Source organism: Marmota monax, unplaced genomic scaffold (assembly GCF_021218885.2).
Source record: "Marmota monax isolate L192 unplaced genomic scaffold, Marmota_monax_Labrador192_F-V1.1 WCK01_AAM20220418_F8-fsc00061, whole genome shotgun sequence".
In the NCBI taxonomy this organism is placed as follows: domain Eukaryota; kingdom Metazoa; phylum Chordata; class Mammalia; order Rodentia; family Sciuridae; genus Marmota; species Marmota monax.
In genome coordinates, this window is record NW_026695230.1 from 15733655 (window position 1) to 15749778 (window position 16124).

General features: G+C 36.1%; 1 protein-coding gene across 2 annotated transcripts in view; it reads left to right on the forward strand.

Annotated features, from left to right (window-relative positions):
• Positions 1-16124, forward strand: part of Sbf2 (SET binding factor 2) — a 426994-nt gene that overhangs the window by 189231 nt on the left and 221639 nt on the right. For both annotated transcript variants that reach the window (XM_046438075.1, XM_046438076.1), the window contains exon 4: positions 15540-15662. In XM_046438075.1, the coding sequence (XP_046294031.1) occupies positions 15540-15662 (123 nt within the window). The remainder of the gene's footprint in view (positions 1-15539; positions 15663-16124) is intronic.

Here is a 16124-nt window from a genome sequence, read left to right on the forward strand (position 1 = left end):
GAATTACTTCATATCACATATTCTATGACACATTGTTTGGAAGCTGAAAAAGGAGGAACTTAGGGATGTACACCATCCAGAGAATAATTGTGCAACTTTAAAAATGTTGGCTTGATTACCTTTTCCAAGATACAGTAATACTGTCAGTAATCACAAGCAAACTTTGGCATTAAACTTTTGATAACATATTTCTAAAATTATTCAACTAGGGAATATGATACTAGATTTTTAAAATAGTAGTCAATAAAATATGACAGATTTGGTATGGGCTTTAATGGCTTAGATAAAATATACAATAGACTTAAGTTTTTTGTTTGTATCTTTTAAAAAGTGCTTTAATGTGATATATCAGCAAATTGTCATCAAAGAAATTGGGGGAAATAAATGATCATAATGTGGGGAGGTAAGAGGAAGAATAAAGAGGGAAGAGACAAAGAAGGCATAAGATATACTTCTTTATTTTAGTGGGTTTGAATTCTGGTTCAGGAGACAAAAATCAAAACTGATATACAAAATATCTCAAAGTACCATATGCTAAGTATTATTTAATCAAATATATAATAATTGAAGGCTGGGCAACTGGAGTAAGTCTTCCAGAGTTTAAAAGATTGAGTAGACATTTAAAACATAAAAGATAATACTTAGAAAAAGGGAAAGATAAAGGGTAATCCAGACAAAAACTATGGATAGGAACAGAGATTTTAGAGCTTATGATAAATTAAAGACTTATCCTATTCTGAATACTATGTTAAAAGTTAAATAACACTTTTATTCCATTTTATTTAATTCATGTGTATGTTATTTTATTCTCACAAGAACATAATTTGATAGGTTCCTATTATATATATAAGACTAAACGATAATATCCAGGGACATTCTATTTAATAAGTCAATGAGCTTGACTATGTTTACCTCTGAAGACCAAATACTAAAACATACACTATAACACTAAAAGTTATATCAGTGTGTTATTTGTTCAAGAAAAGACCAATTATGGGAACAGAAAAGGTGGTTGAGAATCTCTCTGGTGTGTATGAAAAAATCAGTATCCTACAATGGAAACTACATTTCAACAAGTATTAAATAGTGAACTATTTGAAAAAAAAATAAATGTTGATAATAGTGTAAATAATTCCATGCTCAAGGAATTGACTGGAAATTGAAGTAATAAAATGGATTTCTTAACTAATCGTTATATAGGAAAACTTAGAATCCAAGAAGAAATCACTTATAGAACATTTAAAAGATTTATCTGAAGTACAACCCAGTACCACACCCTTAATCAAAGTTAACTGTGCTCATTATAGAAAATTTACAGAGTATCAGGAGAAAAGTAAGGGAACAGAAAAAAATTGACTGCTTTCTTCAAATGATAAAGATTTTTAAAAAACTGAAATGGCTATGCCCTAATTCATCATGCATATATTTAATCAGTCTCCTAATAGGCAATTGTTTCCCATTTTGTCAGCATTATAAATAACATTGTGATGAATGTCATCAGAAAAATTTTGGTTTCCTCAACAGGGTTTAGTCAACAATAATCTATCTTATGGAACTAGAAATTAGGAATAGTTAAGTGTAGGAACTGGGTTTTCTGATAATATAATCAACATTATACTTGATTACATTCTATACCTTAGACCTAATTCTTAAACCTTATTCAGCAAACAGGGTCTATGAAAAATTAGTGTAAGTTACATTGATTAAGACACAGAAAAAAATTGGGAGAATTCTGAATGCTGAATTTATTCTATTGTTTGTTTAATAATTTGCAACGCATGCAAATACCCACATGGGTTGTCCTTATAGTACACATGGTGAAGATTATGCTTAGTCCTCAATCCCTTTTAAAAAATGGGTTGGCTGGTAAACAGGACGTTGAATGTCTCCTTTATCCTCCTCAGAGAAGTGTTTTGTAGGGCAAAACTATCATTGAATTAATTATAATTATTTAATGTCATATTCAGACTAGGGAAGGTTGAACTAAGAATTGCATGTTGTTATGACTATTTTAATTAAACATGGGAAAGATTATTATATTTGAATATAGTTAAGGGAAAAATGTCAAGTTCTTTTTACTGAGATATTTTTCTCTAAATCATCTTCTTTGAACTAATACCATATATATATATATATATATATATATATATATATATATAAATGAAGTATTCTAAATGAGAAGACTCACTTTCTAATGCCAGTTGTGCCTTAAATAAGCTTTGTAAACCTTAGCAACTTATTTTATCTTTGGGCATGGTTGCTAGTTTGTAAAATGACATGTGTCTAAAAACCTTCTATTACTATATTTTAATTATTCTGTTATATTACTTATATCTGATTTTAAATACATATTTTATTGTTCATAATAGACAAGTCATCTCATATGAATAAGGTGTGCATTTTTAAGATGATTGTGCTTCATAGAATTTACGGCATGATATCTGTTTATAAGTAAATGTTTGATATCTTTATGAAATGTTTGACTATGTCATGTTTCTTTGTCATTAAAAAAGGTTTTGGCCTGTATTCCTCATGAAAACAAAGCTGAAATATTGATCTTTGTGTCCAGTTTATTATAAACTTCTCCATCAGGAATTCCAAGGAAGTGTATTTTATTTAATTAAAAAACTGTTGAACTTTTAAAGATCTTAATCGCTTATCAAACAATATTAATGTATTGTTTTGTCTTAGGAAAATAATTTCACACTTTATTGTTTTGTTTTTTTTCACTAATTTTATCAGGTAGCAAAAAGAACTTTAAAAGCGTTTATTGACTATGGTGGTTCACAAAATTATATTCTTAAATTTAATAGAGCCAATTTTTAAGGTGATTAACCTTGTTAGAAAGAGAATAAACATGAAGTTTACTTGCTGTTTCCCTACCTCTTGCAAAAGTTTGCACTCATCTCTTTTCCTTGAAATATGAAGATTAGCTTAATAGTATTTCTCATAATTTTTACTTTTTTCTTAAGTGGTGCTGGGTATCACACTACAGGAGTCTTATTAAGGAAGTTGGGGCCTAATACCACATGATGGAGATTAGGGCCTACTTTTTCTTCTGTTAGACATAGAGTCTGTGGCTTAATTCCTAGGTCCTTGATCCACGTTAAATTAAGTTTTGTGCATGGTGAAAGATAGGGGTTTAATTTCATTTTGTTGCATATGGATTTCCAGTTTTCCCAACACCATTTGTTGAAGATGCTGTCTTTTCTCCAGTGCATGTTTTTGTCACCTTTGTCTAATATAAGATCATTGTAATTTTGTGGGTTAGTCTCTGTGTCCTCTATTCTGTACCATTGGTTCACCAGTCTGTTTGGTGCCAATACCATGCTGTTTTTGTTACTATTGCTCTGTAGTATAGTTTAAGCTCATGCTACCTGCTTCACTCTTCCTGCTAAGGATTGATTTAGTTTTTCTGGGTCTCTGATTTTTCCAGATGAATCTCATCACTGCTTTTTCTATTTCTATGAGGAATATCACTGGGATTTTGACCATAATTGCATTAAATCTGTATAGTGCTTTTGGAAGTGTGGTCATTTTGATAATATTAATTCTGCCTATCACCACTTCTATTCAACATAGTTATTAAAACACTGGCCAGAGCAATTAGACAAATGAAAGGAATTAAAGGGATATGTATAGGAAAAGAATTTAAATTAGCACTATTTGCTGACGATATGATTTTATACCTGGAAGACCCAAAAAACTCCACCAGAAAACTTGTAGAACTAGTAAATGAATTTAGCAAATTAGCAGGACATAAAATCAACACCCATAAATAAAAGGCATTTCTGTACATCAGTGACAAATACTCTGAGAAGGAAATGAGGAAAACTACCTCATTCACAATAACCTCAAAAAAAAAAAAATAAGATACTTGGGAATCAACTTAACAAAAGAGGTGAAAGATCCATACAATGAAAATGATAGAACCCTAAAGAGAGAAATCAAAGAAGACCTTAGAAGATGGAAGGATATACCCTGCTCATGGATAGGCAGAATTAATATTATTAAAATGGCCATACTCCCAAAAGCACTTTACAGATTTAATGCAATTCCCATCAAAATTCCAATGACATTCCTTGCAGAAATAGAAAACACAATCATGAAATTCATTTGGAAAAATAAGAGACCCAGAATAGCTAAGGTAATTCTAAGCAGGAAGAGTGAAACAGGTGGTATAGCGATACCAGATTTTAAACTATACTACAGAGGAATAGTAACAAAAACAGCATGGTACTGGTACCAAAACAGGCTTATAGACCAATGGTACAGAATAGAGGACACAGAGACAAATCCACAAAATTACAACTACCTTATATTAGACAAAGGTGCTAAAAGCATGCAATGGAGAAAGGATAGCGTCTTCAACAAATGGTGCTGGGAGAACTGGAAATCCATATGCAACAAAATGAAATTGAATCCGTTTCTCTCACCATGCACAAAAGTTAACTCAAAATGGATCAAGGAGCTAGGAATCAAACCAGAGACTCTTCGTCTAATAGAAGATAAAGTTGGCCCCAATCTTCATCACGTGGGGGCAGGCCCCAAATTCCTTTTTTTTTCTTTACTTTTTATTGTTGATTGTTCAAAACATTACATAGTTCTTGACAAATCATATTTCACACTTTGATTCAAGTGGGTTATGAACTCCAATTTTTACCCCGTATACAGATTACAGCATCACATCGGTTACACATCCACTGTTTTACATATTGCTATACTAGTGTCTGTTGTATTCTGCTGCCTTTCCTATCCTCTACTATCCCCCATCCCCTCCCCTCCCATCTTCTCTCTCTACCCCATCTACTGTAATTCATTTCTCCCCCTTGTTTTTTTCCCCTTTCCCCTCACTTCCTCTTGTATGTAATTTTGTATAGCCATGAGGGTCTCCTTCCATTTCCATGCAATTTCCCTTCTCTTTCCTTTTCCCTCCCACCTCTCACCCTGATTAATGTTAATCTTCTTCTCATGCTCTTCCTCCCAACTCTGTTCTTAGTTACTCTCCTTATATCAAAGAAAACATTTGGCATTTGTTTTTTAGGGATTGGCTAGCTTCACTTAGCATAATCTGTTCTAATGCCATCCATTTCCCTGCAAATTCTATGATTTTGTCATTTTTTAATGCAGAGTAATACTCCATTGTGTATAAATGCCACATTTTTTTTATCCATTCGTCTATTGAAGGGCATCTAGGTTGGTTCCACAGTCTTGCTATTGTGAATTGTGCTGCTCTGATCATCGATGTAGCAGTGTCCCTGTAGCATGCTCTTTTTAGGTCTTTAGGGAATAGACCGAGAAGGGGAATAGCTGGGTCAAATGGTGGTTCCATTCCCAGCTTTCCAAGAAATCTCCATACTGCTTTCCAAATTGGCTGCATCAATTTGCAGTCCCACCAGCAATGTACAAGTGTACCCTTTTCCCCACATCCTCGCCAGCACTTGTTGTTGTGTGACTTCATAATGGCTGCCAATCTTACTGGAGTGAGATGGTATCTTAGGGTGGTTTTCATTTGCATTTCTCTGACTGCTAGAGATGGTGAGCATTTTTTCATGTACTTGTTGATTGATTGTATGTCCTCCTCTGAGAAGTGTCTGTTCAGGTCCTTGGCCCATTTGTTGATTGGGTTGTTTGCTATCTTATTGTCTAATTTTTTGAGTTCTTTGTATACTCTGGATATTAGGGCTCTATCTGAAGTGTGAGGAGTAAAGATTTGTTCCCAGGATGTAGGCTCCCTATTTACCTCTCTTATTGTTTCTTTAGCTGAGAAAAAACTTTTTAGTTTGAGTAAGTCCCATTTGTTGATTATAGTTATTAACTCTTGTGCTATGGGTGTCCTATTGAGGAATTTGGAGCCCGACCCCACAGTATGTAGATCGTAGCCAACTTTTTCTTGTATCAGAAGCTGTGTCTCTGATTTGATATCAAGCTCCTTGATCCATTTTGAGTTAACTTTTGTGCATGGCGAGAGAAAGGGATTCAGTTTCATTTTGTTGCATATGGATTTCCAGTTTTCCCAGCACCATTTGTTGAAGATGCTATCCTTCCTCCATTGCATGCTTTTAGCCCCTTTATCAAATATAAGATAGTTGTAGTTTTGTGGATTGGTTTCTGTGTCCTCTATTCTGTACCATTGGTCCACCTGCCTGTTTTGGTACCAGTACCATGCTGTTTTTGTTACTATTGCTCTGTAGTATAGTTTGAGGTCTGGTATCGCTATACTGCCTGATTCACACTTCCTGCTTAGAGTTGTTTTTGCTATTCTGGGTCTTTTATTTTTCCATATGAATTTCATAATTGCCTGTGTCTCTTAATTGGTGAGTTTAAGCCATTAACATTTAGGATTATTATTGAGATATGGGTTGTTCTTCCACCCATATTTGTTTATTTCTGTTACTAAACATGGTTTGTTTTCCTCTTTGATTATTCCCCCCCCCTTTACTGTCCTACCTCCCACTGTTGGTTTTCATTGTTATTTTCCATTTCCTCTTCCTGTAATGCTTTGGCGAGGATGTTTTGAAGAGATGGTTTTCTAGCTGTGAATTCTTTAAACTTTTGTTTATCGTGGAAGGTTTTAATTTCATCTTCCATCCTGAAGCTTAATTTCGCTGGATACACAATTCTTGGTTGGAACCCATTTTCTTTCAGTGTTTGAAATATGTTATTCCAGGATCTTCTAGCTTTCAGAGTCTGTGTTGAAAGATCAGCTGTTATCCTGATTGGCTTACCCCTAAATGTAATCTGCTTCCTTTCTCTTGTAGCTTTTAAAATTCTCTTCTTATTCTGTATGTTGGGCATCTTCATTATAATGTATCTAGGTGTGGATCTCTTATGATTTTGCACATTCGGCGTCCTGTAGGCTTCTAGGAATTGGGATTCTGTCTCATTCTTCAAGTCTGGGAAGTTTTCTCGTATTATTTCATTGAATAGTTGCTCATTCCTTTGGGTTGGACCTCTATACCTTCCTGTATCCCAATGACTCTTAAGTTTGGTCTCTTTATGTTATCCCATATTTCTTGGATGTTCTGCTCATGGTTTCTTAACAGTCTTGCTGAGCTGTCTGTGTTCTTTTCAAGTTGAAATACTTTGTCTTCATTGTCTGATGTTCTATCTTCTAAGTGTTCTACTCTGCTGGTAGTATTCTCCATTGAGTTTTTAAGTTGGTTTATTGCTTCCTGCATTTCTAGGATTTCTGTTTGTTTGTTTTTTGTCACCTCTATCTCCCTGTATAGTTGATCTTTTGCTTCTTGGGTTTGTTTATGTAATTCATTGTTGAAGTGATCTTTCATTGTCTGATTTTGCTGTCTAATGTCTTCCTTGAGAATCCAGATCATCTGAAGCATGTATATCCTGAATTCTTTATCTGACATTCCATCTGCTGCAGCTATTACCTCTTCTAACGTTGAGTTGACCTGCATTGCTTGTGGTCCTTTCTTTCCTTGTCTCTTCATACTGTTCGCATTTCTTTCTGCTTGGTGAAACTGTTGAGTTATTGAATTTTCCCCCTATATATTTATATTGCTCTTGTATAGTTGCAAAGTCTCCCTCGCAGGCGCGGGAGGCGGCTCTTCCCCTCTTCCAATTGGGGCAATGTGGCTACCACGCCGGCAGGCCGCTGGGCCTGTTCTGCCGGTTGGTAGCAGGTCCGCCTACCTTGCAAGCGCAGGTGGCGGCTCTGTCCCTCTGCGGGCCACTGGGCCTGTTCTGTCGGTGGTCGCAGTTCCGCCTACTTTGCAGGCGCGGGCAGCGGCTCTGCCCCTCTGCAGGCCGCTGGGCCTGTTCTGCCGGTGGGTCGCAGGTCCGCCTACCTTGCGGGAGCGGGCGGCGGCTCTGCCCCTCCGCGGGCCGCTGTTACTGTTCTGTCTGTTGGTTGCAGGTCTGGCCTGTTCTGTTGGTGGTCGCAGTTCCGCCTACCTTGCAGGCGCGGGAGCGCGGTGCAGCTCTGCCCCTCCGCAGGCCACTGGGCCTGTTCTGCTGGTGGGTCGCAGGTCCACCTACCTTGCAGGCATGTGGGGCGGCTCTGCCCCTCCGCAGGTTGCTGGGCCTGTACTGCCGGTGGGTCGCAGGTCCGCCTACCTTGCAGGCGTGGGGGGGGCGGCTGTACCGTTCCGCAGGCCGCTGGGCCTGTGCTGCCGGTGGGTCGCAGGTCTGCCTACCTTGCAGGCGCCGTTGGCGGCTCTGCCCCTCCGTGGGCTGCTTGGCCTGTTCTGTCGGTGGTCACAGTTCCGCCTACCTTGCACGCGCGGGGCGAGGGGGCGGCACTGCCCCTCAGCAGGCCGCTGGGCCGGTTCTGCTGGTGGGTCTCAGGTCCGCCTACCTTGCAGGCGCGTGGGGCGGCTCTGCCCCTCCGCGCGTTGCTTGGCCTGTGCTGCCGGTGGGTCGCAGGTCCGCCTACCTCGCAGGCGCGGGGGGGGGGGCAGCTGTACCCTTCCGCAGGCCGCTGGGCCTGTTCTGCCGGTGGGTCACAGGTCTGCCTACCTTGCAGGCGCCCAAATTCCTTAATAAGACACCTATAGCTCAAGAATTTAAACCAAGAATCAACAAATAGGACGAATTCAAACTAAAAAGTATTTTCTCAGCAAGAGAAATAATAAGTGAGGTGAATAGGGAACCTACATCCTGGGAACAAATTTTTACCCCTCAAACATCAGAGCTCTAATCTCTAGAGTATACAAAGAACTCAAAAAGTTAAACAACAAAAAAACAAATAACCCAATCAACAGATGGGCCAAGGACAGACACTTCTCAGAAGACGATATACAATCAATCAACAAATACATGAAAAAATGCTCACCATCTCTAGCAGTCAGAGAAATGCAAATTAAAACTACTCTATGATACCATCTCACTCCAGTAAGAATGGCAGCCATTATGAAGTCAAACAACAATAAGTGCTGGTGAGGATGTGGGGCGGGGGCGTGGTGGGGTGGGGTGGGGAAGGTACATTCATACATTGCTGGTGGGACTGCAAATTGGTGCAGCCAATTTGGAAAGCAGTATGGAGATTCCTTGGAAAGCTGGGAATGGAACCACCATTTGACCCAGCTATTCCCCTTCTTGGACTACACCCAAAAGACCTAAAAAGAGCATACTACAGGGACACAGCCACATCAATGTTTATAGCAGCACAATTCACAATAGCTAGACTGTGGAACCAACCTAGATGTCCTTCAATAGATGAATGGATTAAAAAATGTGGCATTTATACATAATGGAATATTACTCAGCATTAAAAAATAACAAGATCATGACATTTGCAGGGAAATGGATGGCATTAGAGCAGATTATGCTAAGTGAAGTTAGCTAATCCCTAAAAAACTAATGCTGAATATCTTCTCTGATGTAAGGAGGGGCGGGGACTCAAAATGGGATAGGAGGAAGAGCATGAGAAGAAAATTACCACTTAAGAGGTAAGAGAGGTGGGAGGGAAAAGGAGGGAGAAGGGGATTTGCACGGAAGATGGAAGGAGACCCTCATTTTATACAGAATACATGTATGATCTTGTGAGGAGAAAAAAAAAAGTGTGTCACATTAGATTGGGTAGAGAGAAGTGATGGGAGGGGAAGGGTGGGGAAGGGGGGATAGGAAGGGCAGCAGAATAAAATAGACATTATTATTGCTGTATGTATATAGGTGATTGTATGACCAATGTGATTCTGCAACCTGTACAATCAGAAAAATGAGAAATTTTACCCCATTTGATTCAAATGTATGAATTGTCAAGATCATTATACTAACATGTGTAGCTTATAAAATAAATAATAATAAAATAAAAATAAAGAACAATCAGAATTAATGAATTAATCATCATAAACTGCAGAATTGGAATTGTGAAATGTTTCTGCAATGTAGACATTTTAGAAAATTATTTTTCAGAGGGGAGTGACAGGAAGGGATGGGTGTGTGGGTAGGAATAATAATAAAATGAATCCAACATTATTATCCTATGTGCTTATATGATTATGTGACCTGTGTAACTCTACATCATGTATAACTAGATGAATGAAAGTATACTCTTTTTATGTATGATGTGTCAAAATTAGAAAAAAATATATACATATAGTAGATCTTCCAAATTTGTCTGGTGAGAATGGAGAACATGCATGCCAACATAACTTCTTAGGTCTGCATAGTTCCCTGGCTTACATACCTTGTCTTTTCAAATCTTGCCTTACTTTGTGAAATATGAGATTTAATAAAAGTAGAATAATCTGTTTCTGAAACAAACATTGTGTTTACCTATGCTCATATGATATAGAACATATGAACATATACATAGTTGTTCAACACATTTTGTATACTAGACTAGTATAAGACAACCTTTTCCAGTATGTGTTCCAGAGGGCAAGAAGTCTGGAGTAAAGAGGAAAAATACTATATGCTATATACCTCATTTGCTTGAAGTTACACAGATAATATCTGCATATCAAAGTCTGAGAAATCCTGCAGTAAAGAAACCTTTTATTTTTATAAAACTTGGTTTACGTTATTGTTTCCGAAATTTGTGGGATAAGTAATGTCTATAAGCTTCCAGGAGAAAACACTTTGGAAATCGCTGCCTTGTAAGTATTAAAAACACCGCTAGTAGCAGCAAAATAAACTTACGAACTATATGCCTCTAACATAGGAAACTTTATGGGTGAATAAAAAATTGCCCTATAATTGAATTTGTCCTGCCTCTGAATACTGTATAGCCTAGTTGCTATGCTCTTGAAGGTACATATCTGCAGCATATTTTCTTTGCTAGAGGTAAACTCAATTTTAGGTAAACTCAAAATCAAGTGGCTTGATTTATCTGAAGACTTGTTAACCTAAAACTTATATTCCTTATGAAGTCATTATTTTACAGACCAATGCAAAGATAAAACAGGTTTTCCCATGTGACCATGCCATTGTGATTAAAAGATTATTTGGCAAGAAACGAGACAGCTTTTCTGGGGGAATTTTAAACCATAAAGAATTTTGTAACTACTAAAACTCCTATATTTCCAATTCTGGAAATTTTTAAAGCCCTTAAATTGTTTTACTGAGGCAACTTCTCCAAAATGGTACAGTGTAATAAATTATATTTCAAAAAGAAAACTTAGAACTGAAATTTTTTTTAAAGATGGAGAGAGAGAGAGAAAGAGAGAGAATTTTTTAATACTTATATTTCAGTTTTCAGTGGTCACAACATCTTTATTTTTTTTATTTTTTATTTTTTTTTAATGTGGTGCTGAGGATCGAACCCAGTGCCCCACGCATGCCAGGCGAGCACCTCTCTGGTTGAGCCACATCCCCAGCCCATAGAACTGAAATTTTTTACTTTCAGTATTCCTTTTATCCTTTCTTTAAAAACTGAGTGCTTAACAGAATGTTATGGGAAGAATTTTAGTGTGAAAGAGTACTTGTTGAAAAATGAACATAACACAGAAGATGTTAGTTGCAGCAATTCTTGTGAGAATAGAAGAGACAGGACTTAGCAGCTGGTTTAATGTAAGAATCAAGCATCAGAATGCAATGATTATGAAGTTGAAGTATTTATTCAACCTGAGTGGTAGATAAGATAAACTTTCTAAAGCTAGTGCCTGTCTGCTTGGAAAAATCATCACATAAAATCACTCTCTAGGGCTTGGGGTTGTGGCTCGGTGCTAAAGCGCTTTCCTAGCATGTGCAAGGCCCTGGGTTCCATCCTCAGCAACACATAAAAATAAATAAAATAAAGGTATTGTGTCCATCTACAATTAAAAAAAATCACCCTCTAGTACTTTCAGCATTTTATTTCAAACATGTTTGAAAGGTAATAGCACTTTGGGGGTAGATCAATATGGTGCGTTACTCTTGTAGCCCATATATGGAAGCACTGGGACTATCAACTCTACCAATATGAACTACACAGAGGCTCGGAATCTCTCTAGCAGATGTAGTTCACTGTAACAATTGTAGTCAAAGATACTCCAAAGGAGCAAGATGTGGCATGTGGTTATGATATGAATCAGAGATAAGGTGACCTTTGAAGTCAATGTGAGATAATTCAGTAAACAGCATGTAAAGTAAAATTGTATTTAATAGGGTCTACTAAAAGCCAAGAATAATCTTAGAAGAAGGGTTTATAAATATTACTAAACTGGATAATAAGTAAAAATGATTTATACTATAAAATATTAAATTTCAAAGCATTATCTTAACATCTCTTAAATTCATCGACTGTTTTGAATTTCCCTGCTTATTTTTAAGTTTTTCACATATTTTCAATGCAAAAGCCTGCCACTGTAAAACATACATCAAATAAAGCCAGTATCATTATGTAATTATTATATAAAACAATCTGGCAACTATGTAGAAGAGACAGTAGTACACTTATATGATAAATCCTTTCTGGAAAATTTTGATTCAAAACATCACCTTATCATCTCTTGGAACAAACTTTATTTTATCTAACAACTTTCTGGGTTGTTTCTTTTATCACAACACTATAATTTTGCTTTGAAAAGTAGGAGCATGAATTTTTCTCTTATATTTTAGACATTGTATTCTTGTAGGAGAATTATTAGAAACAAAAATAATTTTAGGATTTACAAGTAAAAGTCAACATCTATAATAAAAAGTAATATAAAAGTGGAATTATTTTTACTTAATATTGAGTTATAGTGTATTGGACCTTTTTTTAAAATAATTATTCCTTTTTGTGGAGTGTTTAAAGAGCAGCTTTAAGAAATGACAAGATGTTCTATTTTGTTTTGGTCAAAGTAGGCTAATGGTTATTTATTGAAATGGTCATCTGCTCTTCAGGCTGTCTTTTAATGGTACTCTAGGGCATTTATCAGTCTCATAAAAATGTGGGTAAGTTTTTCTCTTCCAGGAATTTCAGTCATCCTTTTGTCATGTTGAGTTTGTTTGTAATCCATGAAGAATATGATTCATTAAGTGTGGAAATCTTTGGTTAATTCATACTCATCACATGTTTATTATTTCTAAGGATTCCAGAAAACAACCAACCTAATTTTAGTTTTTGATTTGTAACAAATGAAAATCTTTCAAGAGTAGATGGGCCTTATTATATATACAGAAAGTTATCTTTGGTTATGTATATTCTATGAACAGTTAAGTCTTGGTTATATTGCATTCTATTCAAGACTAAATAGATTCTAAAGGCAAATGAAAATATAGTTCTTGGCCTCAGTAAGTAAGGAGAAAAAGACTTCCCTTGGTAAAATATGCAGAAAACTGTTCCAAGAAAAGTATTCCTACATTTATGCACTGAACAAATAGTAAGTATCAGTGGTGAACCCAGTCTCTATTTAGGAAGTCAGAAGTCACTTTTTTTTTTTTTTTTTTTAGAGAGAGAGAATTTTTTAATATTTATTTTTTAGTTTTTGGTGGACACAACATCTTTATTTGTATGTGGTGCTGAGGATTGAACCCGGGCCGCACGCATGCCAGGCGAGCGCGCTACCGCTTGAGCCACATCTCCAGCCCCCAGAAGTCACTGTTGAACAACAACAACAACAACAAAAAAAACAGAAGTCCCATCTTTTAGGGAACATATTCTAGTGGGGGAAACAGACAAATCAAAACCCAAGATAAATAAAATGGATAATATGTTGTTTAGTGATGAGTACCATGGAGAAAAATAAAGAAGGAAAATAGGATATCAGAGTTTTAGGGCATTGCATTTTCTAGTCCATTGGTCACCAAAGTCTCATCAGAAAAAAAGTCTAAATGAAGGAGATGAGGGACATAACCATTAAGATATCAGAAAAAAGTATTCAGGCAAAGAACAAGCAAGTCCATAAATTTGTAGATGGGTACATGCCTGATGTGTTTGTAGGCAGCAAGGAAACAAAGAAGAGTTAAAGAATAAAGTAAGTTAATGTGACTGCTGGGGTTGTGGCTCAGTGGTAGAGCACTTGCCCCTGGGTTCGATTCTTAGCGCCCCATTAAGATAAATAAAATAAAGGCATTTCATCCAACTACAACTAAAAAATAAATATTTTTTTAAAAGAAGAATAAAGGAAATGAAGGGAGGCTGTTGTAATAATCCAGACAAAAGATAGTGGTAGTTCCAAGTATTGTGGTAGCAATGGAGGTGGTGAGAAATCAGGATTTCTTGACAGTTGGATATGGTCTATGAAAGAGGGAAATCAGGACTTTTGGTTTGCCTAGTGAAAAAAAGAATTGCCATTAATTGATGGACAGCTGAAGGAGGATAAGTTTAGGGAGAAAGATTGGAGCTGTGTTTTGGATGTTTGTGATGTCTGCTTATCATTAACTGGAGGCAGCTAGATATAGCATTTTGTGGCATTTTGGGGAAAGGTTGGCAGAAGAAATATATATAAGCAAGTCTTATATATTGGTGAATGATGCTGGAAAGTAAGAGAAAGAAAAAAATAGGAAAGAAGGGCTTCAGGGAGGAAAGTAAATGTTAAGATGGACCTTTGATTCGTATAAAGGAGTAAGAAAGTAATTCTATTTAGGGAAAATGTCCGAGAATCTTAGAGCATCTAGTATTAAATCTGAATGCTTTACTGCCTTGCCCCTTACATTTCATAAAACTTTCACTGTGATTGAGTACTATTGAACAACAGGTACACGGCAAATATTTGTTGAGTCAAAAATGAGAGTACTATTTTTCCAAGTTTATTGATCAGTATTGAGTCATTAAAACTTAGGGGGTTTTTTGTTTATTTATGGATTTTTGTTTTCATTTTTTAGTACTGGGCAATGAACCCAGGGCTTGCTGTGCAAGGGAGGCAAGCACACCTACCACTGAGCTACTTTCCCATCTGGAAATAGATTTTTTAATTGTTGTTTTATTATTGTTTAGGACTTTCTTTTTTATTGAGTTAAAATCTACCTGCGATTTACCATTTTAGCCATTTATAAACATGCATTTCTATGGCATTAAGTACATTCTGAAACTTATTTTCTGCACAAACATGTTCTCTCCAAATATTAACACTGTTGTTTATGTGCAAAAGCAATTTAGAGCTCATTGCTCTTTACTCCCAAGAGCACTGAATATTCTGTAAGCCTTAGAATTCTCATTTGAAAGATTGGGCCAAGCTGAAAAATAAAAGCAAAAACGAATGCCTTATTTCTAAAAAAGATTTTTTTCTTCTCTTGAAAGCTGACGTCCCATTTATGTGAAAGTCGTTTTTAATTGTTTGGGTACTACTTAAAATAATTTCAACTCATCTTATTCAGTTTTTATTACTGACATCTGAAAAAGGAAATGCAGAAGGCCAACACACAGACCTATAATCCCAGCTACTTGGGAGGCTGAGGAAGGAGGATTGCTGGAGCTCAGGCGTAATAGACCAGTCAGGGAGACTGAAGACCCTGTCTTAGGGAGGGAGGGAGGGAGGAAGGAAGGAGAATCTGGAGCTTTTCAAAAATGAAATAACTATCTCTTACTTTATAATTTCTTTGTGAATTATATAAACTATTTGTAATTAATTTTGGATTCTTATAAATTATTTGGAAGGTGTGTGCAACATCTAACTTTTATGAATAATGAACTAAGAAAATTCTGTTGATTGCAATGTTGCTTTTTCTAGGGAACAAAGAAGGAAGAGATTGAAGGTGAAGAGGAAGTAGCTGGTTTAATTCAGCCTGCAGAAGTATTTGCTCCCAAAAGCCTGGTGTTGGTATCCAGATTAGATTATCCAGAAATTTTTAGGGTAAAGAACTCCTAGTTATTGTTATTAATTTATATCATTGAGTAAAATCTGTTTTGAATGAACCATGGCAACAAGTTATTTGTATCAAAAATATTGTTAGATTGATTTAGTGATTCATGGATTAGAGTGAACAGAATAAATAAATTCATGTTGGATCAAAGGAATACCTGAGTAAGTTAATGTGACTGCACTTCTAAGGATATAATGTTTGTTTAAAACAGGTTCCACGTTAATCAAGCCAAAATGTAGAAATCCTAAGGAAATAATTTGTATATCTGTAGAAAATTTAAAATGCATTAATAATTTAACAACCTTGTATATGTTTATTCAGTTTATTAGGAATTGAGTTGAAATAAGTAAAATTACTTGATATTTCAGTTAATTTTGATCATACTACTGCCAGTGCACCTTTAAAGTATTGTTTCCAGATTTTTTAGATACTCAGAATTTTCAAATGTAAGA